This window comes from Silurus aristotelis (assembly GCF_946808225.1).
Source record: "Silurus aristotelis genome assembly, chromosome: 26".
Taxonomy (NCBI): domain Eukaryota; kingdom Metazoa; phylum Chordata; class Actinopteri; order Siluriformes; family Siluridae; genus Silurus; species Silurus aristotelis.
In genome coordinates this window covers 873,602-883,597 of record NC_139599.1, presented here as the reverse complement: position 1 = coordinate 883,597, position 9,996 = coordinate 873,602, and the positions used below count along the sequence as shown (strand labels likewise).

The window sequence follows — 9,996 nt, the reverse complement described above, 5'->3', positions numbered from 1 at the left end:
GAGCGAACAATGAGCGGCTGTTGCTCACAGCAGGAAGGAGGATGATCTCATCATGTCAAACATACACAAGCTCATTTCCCGCTTCTTCACACTGATCTGTATCGGCAGTTCTGGGCAGATATGAATAAATATTATAGCAGTTATGAGCAGTAACAATGAATTACAAGCAGTTATAATCCTATAATAATTAGTTACAAGCAGGAATGGGCAGATATAATCAGTTCAATTCAGTTATGAACAGTTATAATTATTTATAAGCAATTATAATGTCATTTTGAGTAATGAGCAGTTATAATCAGATATAAGCATTTATACCTAAGTAATAAACTAGGTACAAGCAGGTATGGGCAGTGATAATCAGTTATGAAGTTATAATTAGTTATGACCCGTTATAATCAGCAATCAGTTATAATCAGTTAGGTGTAGCTATAATCAGTTAGGTGTAGCTATAATCAGTTAGGTGTAGTTATAATCAGTTAGGTGTAGTTATAATCAGTTAGATAGAGTTATGAGCAGTTTATAATGTTAATTATGTAATGATTAGTTGTAAGCAGGTATGGGCAATTATAAACTGTTACAATCAGTTATGAGCACTTAAATTCAGTTATCAGCAGTTATAATCAATTATAATTACATCTACAAGCAGTTATAGGCAGTTAAAAGTGTTAAAATAAGTTATGATTAGTTATTGCCAGTTATAATCGACTATAATCAGTTATTAGCAGTTATTTTTGGTTGTGAGCAGTTATAATCAATTATGAAGAGTTACAGCCGTTATGCCAGTTATGAACAATTATAATCAGTTATGAACAGGTATTAGCAGCTATGGGCGGGATTAGTGCTCTGAAGTGTGTTGTAAAGCATTAAATAATAAACACGTCTCCGATAAAAACACGTCTCACATAAAAACACGTCTCACATAAAAACACGTCTCTGATAAAAACACGTCTCCGATAAAAACACGTCTCAGATAAAAACACGTCTCACATAAAAACACGTCTCTGATAAAAACACGTCTCACATAAAAACACGTCTCAGATAAAAACACGTCTCCGATAAAAACACGTCCCAGATAAAAACACGTCTCCGATAAAAACACGTCTCAGATAAATCACTTCCATTAGCAACTGATTAGTGTTTTAAGTAAACATTTGACATCTGTGGCCTTTACAGTTTCAGCCAAACCCCCCCCCCCCCCCCCCCCCCCTACAACACACACACACACACACACACACACACACACACACACACACACACACACACACAGAAAGGACTCTTTCACACAGGAGTAAAAACACAGCAGTGTTTACAGAGCGTGAGATGAGAAGTGAGTTCCCTCACCGAACGTCCTTCTCCACGTCCAGACCTCGTGATATGTGCCAAAGGTCACAGGTCACATGACAAGCTCGACTCAACAAAGGAACGATTCAGGAACATCAGGCAGGCATTCGCTCTGGACGGAGAGACAGACAGCGTGATAAAAGTGTGTGTGAAGGTCTCACTCACCTTTACAGAGAGATCACCTTCTTATTACTCCTAAAGTTCAGGAGAGTTTATAGATCAGTTATTCAGCAGGGTTTCATTTCTATTATCGAGCTCCAACACTCCTGAACACCTCGGGGATGAATGTGAACACTGACTGCACTGAACCCAGGCCTCCTCACCTCCTCACCTCCATCACTACCTGACTTTACTAACACTGAAACGTAGCTGAATGAATCTCCACAAATATCTTCCCAGAAATAAGCAGCCTGGCATCAGCTGCAGCACGAGCGCTTTTACACCTGCACAGGTGAAGTGTGTGAGACGATTATAAAACCCAAGAAACTTTTTCACATCAGTAATGATTTAAGTGAATCTATTCATTTTAATTATCAGTCCAAAGCTTTAAGCTGAAGAAACTAATTAAATATAAACTTTGGCATTGTTTCTCTCTGTCTCGTGTTTCAGTGTGGTTATGATACACCCTCTAGTTTTAACTCGTGGAGACTCTGAAATGATAAAAGAGTGTAATAAACTGTAATAAAACTTTACTACACTTTAGAGTTCAGGATTCGGTCAATCTTATAGAGGATGTTTCTGATGTAAACGCGTTAACAACTCTCTACCGCTAGAGGGCGTCGAAGGAGAAGGGCCGCTATTGCTGATTCTAAAGAAAACTCGGTGTGAGTGGCACCTGCTGGAGATACACTGTAATTACACAAATAATGATAAAAAAATAAATAATAATAAATAATTATGATTATTATTTTTACTAAATGAAATAAATGTTTAGCTCGTTTGCGTTCAATATGATGCTAATCATTTATTAATGTATTAATATTATTATAATACTCCAAAATTATTTACATTTCTAAACTAAATCTAAATGTTTCAATTAAGACTTTTTTTTTTTTTTTTTTTACAGATATTACAATAAAGTTTTATCTTGGTATTAAATTAATTAATTAGATTAAGAAAATAATGTTTGTTATATATTTATTATATTATAAAATACACAATGAGCATTTTAAAGTTGGAATAAATAAAACATATATATATATATTATAAAATATGTGTATTAATGAGTGAAAACTATTTTTTAAATTACACCTAAAGGTGAAAATGAATTAATAATAAAAAATAAAAAAATTCATAATAATTATTTTAAAGAATCACACTGTAGGTTTGATCTAAATTCGGATATATAATTAGATTAAAAAAAATAACAATTATATTATCCATAGTTTAACACAAATCACAAAGAAGAGAAAGAGAAAAAATAATGAAAAGAAAGAAAACCATCAGACTTTCATTCTTGTTTAAAGAAATGATTTATTTGCTTTCCTGAAGCCTCAAGCACAAAAAACTCACAGCTGTTTTTCTGTTTATAAAATACCAACCAAAAAAAAGAAAATAATCAGCAAGAATGAAAGAAAGAAAAACATGTATTTTAAAGTGATTATCAAACAGTAAAATGTGATGAAACAAAAATCATACTGAAATGTAAATTTGGCTTCTTCATTTTATACATTCTGAGGAAATAAAAGCAATAAAATCATGCAGTAAAAAAACAATAAGGCTTTAAAATCTCATCGTTTTCTCTTTTAGAGAATCTCGGGATGTGATCGCTGTAGATCAGAATATTACTGAAGACCGGCTGATCTGATGACAGAACCAGGTTTGTGGGGATGCAAGATGTTTATATGAAATAAATATAATAGTGTCGGTTCTTGTCCCCAGGACGCAGAGCTCCGAATATAATAGTGTCGGTTCTTGTCCCCAGGACGCAGAGCTCCGAGACCCTCTGCTGCACATTTCACACTCCGCTTATTATTTCATAAAAAATAAACAGATTAAAGAAAGATACAGATTATACCAGGTGGTATGAAAAAGTGTGGAGATTCGCTCGGAGTACTTTATTCACAAGATCGCCTTCAAAATAGTCCCCGTGCACAGCAGCACAGCGCCACCCAGTGGTGTTCTGGAACGTGAATCTTCTTTTCGAAGCGTCTGGAGCGTCTTCTGCGATTCGCTCCGCAACCGTGTCAAATCTGGTGTGCAGAATTGAGATCTTGTGATTTCATCAGATCGGTGAAGAGGGGGCGGGAGGGGTGTTAGGGGTCACGTGGGCAGAACTACACCAGTCGCACAGCTCCAGATGTTCACAGGATGACGTCTTTTATCACACTGACTTATGAAGGTCGGTGCTCCCTGTGACTCTGCGAGCTGCCGCGTGCAGGTGTGTTACAAAACCAGTCTTGAAAACCTTTTGATTCCACCTCGTAACAGCGATCAGCAGGGACCGAGCACTCTTCAACAACACTGCAGTGTTTACACACATGAGCACATTGACAATATTCACAATAACAATCCTGACAAAATACCACCTGATGGACGTCATCAGCCAATCAGATGCTCTTCAGCATTTATTTAGTGTTTCTGGATAAGTTCAGGCAAAGTTCAGAGCAGAACGTAAGGAAGAACATGCTGTAGTGGGAATCCAGGCAGTTTCTGTGGTTATACACAAGTAAGTGTGTGTGTGTGTGTGTGTGTGTGTGTGTGTGTGTGTGTGTGTGTGTGTGTGTGTGTGTGATCCGACCAGCGGTACTGTATCACTTCCTGGTATTAGGCCTGTTTTCAAATCAGGAACTCTCTGGATTTAATGCACAGTTCCAGCACAGAAACCCAGGAACCGTTTCCAGGCAGTTTTTTATGTTCCTCTAAGAGAAGTCAGGTGATCAGGGGGTGGAGCTTCGTTTGATCTCGAGATGATCTGCTGAGCCGTGGTGCTACTGTGCCCCCTTTTTAAACATCACAATCCTACAGAACCCGGTGTCAAAAACCATCCCAGAGACGCTCCTTCACCCATCTCTCGGTCTTGTGCAAAACTTTTGGCACCCACGAACGAGTCACTGTGCTCTTGTGCAGTTGACGTGAAGAACTGATATTTTTTAGAACTATGCAAATAAAAATTACGTTTGTATATTTTTTACGTTTGGTATTAATTATATTATTTATATAAATGTAATAAAATCTGCATCGTTAATGAATCAACACACGGAGATAAAACCGATAATGAAGCACTTGGTATGTAGGATCAAGCGTTTGATTAGGAACTGAAACATCAGTGTGAGAAAAAAAAAAAATCATTTGGTTTGAACTGCAGCAATAATCCAGATTACAGATTATTGTGGAACACAGGGGAACACGGTACACGCCTGTTCCTCAAATACTATCGGTTCCTGTCACTGGAGGGACCAGGAACCGTCCAACTGGATACTAGGCATGTGAGCGATCACTTTCATGGTGCCAAAACTTTTGTAAAAAGGCCTCTTCACCAGCGTGATGTTAATGTTCACCTCAGGACCGTCTCAGTGTCGGCGGCGTTCCGATATCCACCGTGACGTTAACGTACAGCATGTGGCGCTCCACCGACAGAGTTTTATACGCACACGAGTTCAGACCGTCTTGCCTCCACGTCTGAGGCGTCCGACCCAGCAAACGCATCCTGTGGGAAACAGAGTCAGGAGGAACCGAGGAACTCTCAAATCTGATTGGTCCATAAAGAGTGTACTGATTCTGTACACGTTTTTCACGACACGAACACCAGGTTTATATTAGTACTCTCATTCTAATAGAGCGACAGCTCACACATGGAAAAGAGAGAGAGAGAGAGAGAGAGAGAGAGAGAGAGAGAGAGAGAGAGAGAGAGAGAGAGAGTTGTGGGAGACAGACAGACAGACAGACAGACAGACAGACAGACAGACAGAAAGTTGGGGGAGACAGACAGACAGACAGACAGACAGACAGACAGACAGACAGACAGACAGACAGACAGACAGAGTTAGGGGAGACAGACAGACAGAGAGAGAGAGAAAGTTGGGGGAGACAGACAGACAGACAGACAGACAGAAAGTTGGGGGAGACAGACAGACAGACAGACAGACAGACAGACAGACAGACAGACAGACAGACAGACAGACAGACAGACAGACAGACAGAGTTAGGGGAGACAGACAGACAGAGAGAGATAGAAAGTTGGGGGAGACAGACAAACAGACAGACAGACAGACAGACAGACAGACAGACAGACAGACAGAGAGAGAGCGAGCGAGAGAGCGACAGAAAGAGAGAGAGTTAGGTGAAACATACAGAGAGAGAATTAGGGGAGACAGACAGACAGAAATAGAGTGTTAGGGGAGACAGACAGAAAGAGAGAGAGAGAGCGACAGAGAGAGAGAGTTAGGGGAGACAGACAGACAGAGAGAGAGAGCGACAGAGAGAGAGAGAGAGAGAGAGAGAGAGAGACAAACAGACAGACAGACGGTGAGGTCACATGTTTATATCTTACTTTTATGATCAATATTTTAGAATGCAAATGTTTTGGCACCCCAGTGTGCAGAAAGGGAATATATATTTTCACTTCTAAAGAAACTGTGTCTCATTCACTACCTGAAGAAGAAAAAGAAAAAACACACACATTCCTCACCTGTCCTTATTGACCTCATTGCCGGTGTCTCTCTTGTGGAACACCATGGTGTAACGCGCGACATCAGCAGGCGGCCGGATGATCTTCATCCCCTGCAGCTGAACCCTGAACAACAAACATCACTTCAGGGGTGAATTTTCTGTTACAAAATATACCTCAATCTGGAACAATTATAGCTACAAAAATATCCCATAATGCACTGCATCAGGGTCATTCTCCACTGTGATCAGAGGAAGAAAAGCCACAATACTGCACTCTGGAATGAACAAGTGCATGTGTCATGAGAACTGATTTGTGTGTGTGTGTGTGTGTGTGTGTGTGTGTGTTACCGTATACGCAGGTCGTCGTCTTCCCCTCCCCAGCCCCAGTAGGTGTTTGGAAATCCGTTCACTTTGGAGAACTGCTCCTTGGTCATCGCGCTCACGCCCCCGAAATAACCTTTATATCTCAGTCTGCGTAAACACACACACACACACACACACACACACACACACACACACACACACACACACACACACACACACACCTCATCAGATTGTTTTAACCCCCTGAGTGAATAGTGTTTGTTCACTCGGAGACCTTTTTGGATCCCTAGTATGATGTAAGTATCATGAAATGTTCTCTTCACTTCAACTAGGAGACCCAAACCCGTTCCATGGGTTGGAGAGGAAGATCTTCTGCTATAGAGCTCTAAACCCTACTGAACACGTTTAAGATGAATGTGAACGCTGACTGCACCCCAGGAACCTCCTCACCTTCTCATCTACATCACTACCTGACTTTACTAACACCCTCGTAGCTGAATGAATCTCCACGAAATCTGGTGGAACATCTTCCCAGAAGAGTGGAGCTCAGTATAACAGCACATAAAGACTAAATGTGGAATGGGATCTTCTAAAAGTACATCATTGTTGTTCTCTATTCTTTTCCATTATATAAAATGACAAATATATTACATGGTCTGAGATTAGAAATAAAATCCGATCTATTTGTTTAGAGGGCTATGAGCTAGCACAATCACGCCGCGTCTTATCGAGAAGTCGGAATGCAAATCTGTTCCGGTGACCCCGTATCTGTTCATACCAGGTGAGAACTGACAGAAGAAGATAATGTCGAAACCCTGAGATGGGAAGGAGCAGTTTTATACAACACGGCTTTAAAAGCTGCCTGATTTGCAGTGATGTCGCTGCGTACACGAACAGAGAGGTGACGGTGGTGAGTGATGTCATTTCCTGTCGCTACCACATTCACAGCTGGTCTACGAATAAATTATGCATGAATAAAGTCTAGTGAAACTGCAGCCTTAGACCACCTACAGTATGTACAGTGTGTGTGTGTGTGTGTGTGTGTGTTACGTACTTGTACCCAGTGGAGTTTCGTCCCACCACTAAGTGTTTGGGTTGCTGTGCACACGTGTACAAATTGCGATCGTTTTCCGGGACGAGATCCACGTCGTGGAAGATAAAACAATCCCAGCTGTAGTCCTTCAGAGCCTCCAGATAACCGACGTTCAACAACTTCGCCCTGTTAAAGATCGCATCGCCTGCCTGGGAGAGCGAAACAAAAATAATATTCTGATGAGTGCAAAAGTTTGTGTTTCTTCGAATATAAAAATTGTAAATGTGGACGGTTATAAATATGCAAATTTATTTTAATTTAAAAAAATATTAAAAAGTGGCGACGCGCGTTCACTCTCATATAGCAATCATCAGGAAACACGTGTGTGTGTGTGTGTGTGTGTGTGTGTGTGTGCTGACCTGATGGATGATGTAGATGGCGTAGTGGAGCTGCTGGCGCTGCAGGAAGGGGTGGAGGTGTTTCAGCAGGTACAGCAGGTGTTTCTCTCGGTTTCGGTGAGGGATGAGTACAGCTACGCTTTGCCTCGCTTTACACTCGCCCGGCTCATACTGTCCCTCCATCACACCTCTGTTCCCCATCTCCACCTGGCCCAGAGTCAAAAACGGCTCGAACTCCAATCTCATCGCTCCGCCTGTGATGATCACACACACACACACACACACACACACACACACACACACACACACACACACACACACACACAAGGATGTAAGCAAACAGTGAGTCTGTGTGTGCATTTGCAGCTCCACACACAGGAGTGTGATCTCTAAACACTTTCATGCCCTGTGAGATTCAACACCGAGATGGAAAAACTCACGTGAGATTCAACGGAATTCCATTTTCAATGGAAAAACGGAGACGTGAGATTCAACACCGAGATGGAAAAACTCTGCTGTGTCCCAAAAAGTGGAATAAACTGTGCTCCGGGATTCACACGATTACACAACGTCACAAACACCGCGATTACACACTCGTACGACCATCACCACGTCATAACCATCATGATTACATGACCAATATAACAATATAAAGTTTTATTTTTGCTAATAAACTTTCCAATATCCATTATTTAGAAATATATAAAATATATACAGTTATTTATCATTATATATGATGAATATTAATTTTTATAATATTAAACAAACTATAAAAAATATTTTAAATAAAAATATTATAAACAGACACGTTTTGTTCCTGCCTCCAGAATAGAGGTCGGCCGATTAATCTGCACCAATCATTTCTGAAACTATCTGCAAAAATCTATATCGGTAGTTTTTCCGGGTTGCATTATACAGTACAAGCGCCCTCTAGAGGCAAACTACTGACATCACATGTCATTTATTTGAAGTGTATATTTATTTTGGATGGAACTGTTTTTATTTATTTGAAGTGTTGATTTTTGTGTCAGTTTGAATATGTCTTATTTTCCTTAATATTTATTAATATATTCATGTATATTTATTTTAACACATTTTCATGATTTATTTATTTTTTTTATAAAGTTATACTTTACATGTTTTTTTTTTTTTTTAAAGAAATTGGATTAAAAAATAGGCAACCTGTTTATCATTAAAATCCACCATCAGTCAGCCTCTACTATATAAACATATAAAATATTAATTACATAGATAGATAGATAGATAGATAGATAGATAGATAGATAGATAGATAGATAGATAGATAGATAGATTTTTTTAAAGAATAGCATACTAAATAAAGTAATACTTTCCCGTACAGTTTAAATAATTAATAAGGTTTAAATACCTAAAGAATTAATACAATCTAAGTAAAGTATCCTGAATAAGCCTCCTGAACTCAAACAAAAGAAAAAACAATAATAAATCTCACGGAGCAGAGGTGACGTTTTTGGGCATAGGTTTTTTTCATGAACTTGCTCCTCGTCCACTTCATCCTGCTGCTCCATATCCATCTCCATGTCGATCTGCGCCTCCTTCCTGTTCTTCAGGATGTGCTCCTCGGCCGAGGTCGGGACCAGGACCGGCCCGGAGGTCTTGGCGTGGGACTTGATCCATACGATCACACATGCGCAGAGAACCAGCAGGAGCAGATACTTGGTCCTCCACGTGAGATTGGTTGCGATGTGATACGCTTTCATGTCTGCGTCTCAGAGGGAGCGAGTGTGTGAGAAGACACGTTGGAGACGTAAACAAGCCCTGTGGAGAAACATCTGCTTCTCTTCTCTGATTCAGCAGCACACAGGAAACTTCTCACATCTGCTGATCCGCGGTGTTCAAGAAGGTGCAGTCTGCTAAAGAAACCCTGAGATCCAGAAACAGGTCGAGTTAATCATCTTCTCGACAGGTGCAGCAGGAAATGTCACATTCCTCACATCTACAGTAAAAAATGTAATCCCTCAAGGAGCATCAGAACCTGAGCTCCTGCTCCTTAAACACTCATCCTGAACACTGACATGGACCAGGAGCTCCATCTTCATCATCTTCATCACTCTAACATGCGCCTGTTAATCATCATCATCATCATCATCATCACGGCTTATTTTAGCGTTTATGAAGCACTCATCAATTTCTGATAAATAAAGCATGTGGGTACAACTGTGTGCAAAAGTTTACACACCCTTACAACTAAATGAATTGTAATTTATGTTGTGCTACTTTGAGTATAATAAAAAAAAAATACTATTATTA

At 40.0% G+C, this 9,996-nt stretch overlaps 1 protein-coding gene across 1 annotated transcript; it reads right to left on the bottom strand.

The window, feature by feature from the left end:
• Positions 1 to 3,894: 3,894 nt before the first annotated feature.
• On the bottom strand, positions 3,895 to 9,446 carry b4galt4 (UDP-Gal:betaGlcNAc beta 1,4- galactosyltransferase, polypeptide 4; the record flags this gene model as incomplete). Its single annotated transcript, XM_083531358.1, has 6 exons — positions 3,895 to 4,990; positions 5,972 to 6,076; positions 6,301 to 6,423; positions 7,331 to 7,518; positions 7,729 to 7,961; positions 9,179 to 9,446. 6 exons carry the CDS (start codon positions 9,444 to 9,446, stop codon positions 4,843 to 4,845), a joined length of 1,065 nt encoding a protein of 354 aa, XP_083387484.1. The 3' UTR covers positions 3,895 to 4,842.
• Positions 9,447 to 9,996: the final 550 nt, after the last annotated feature.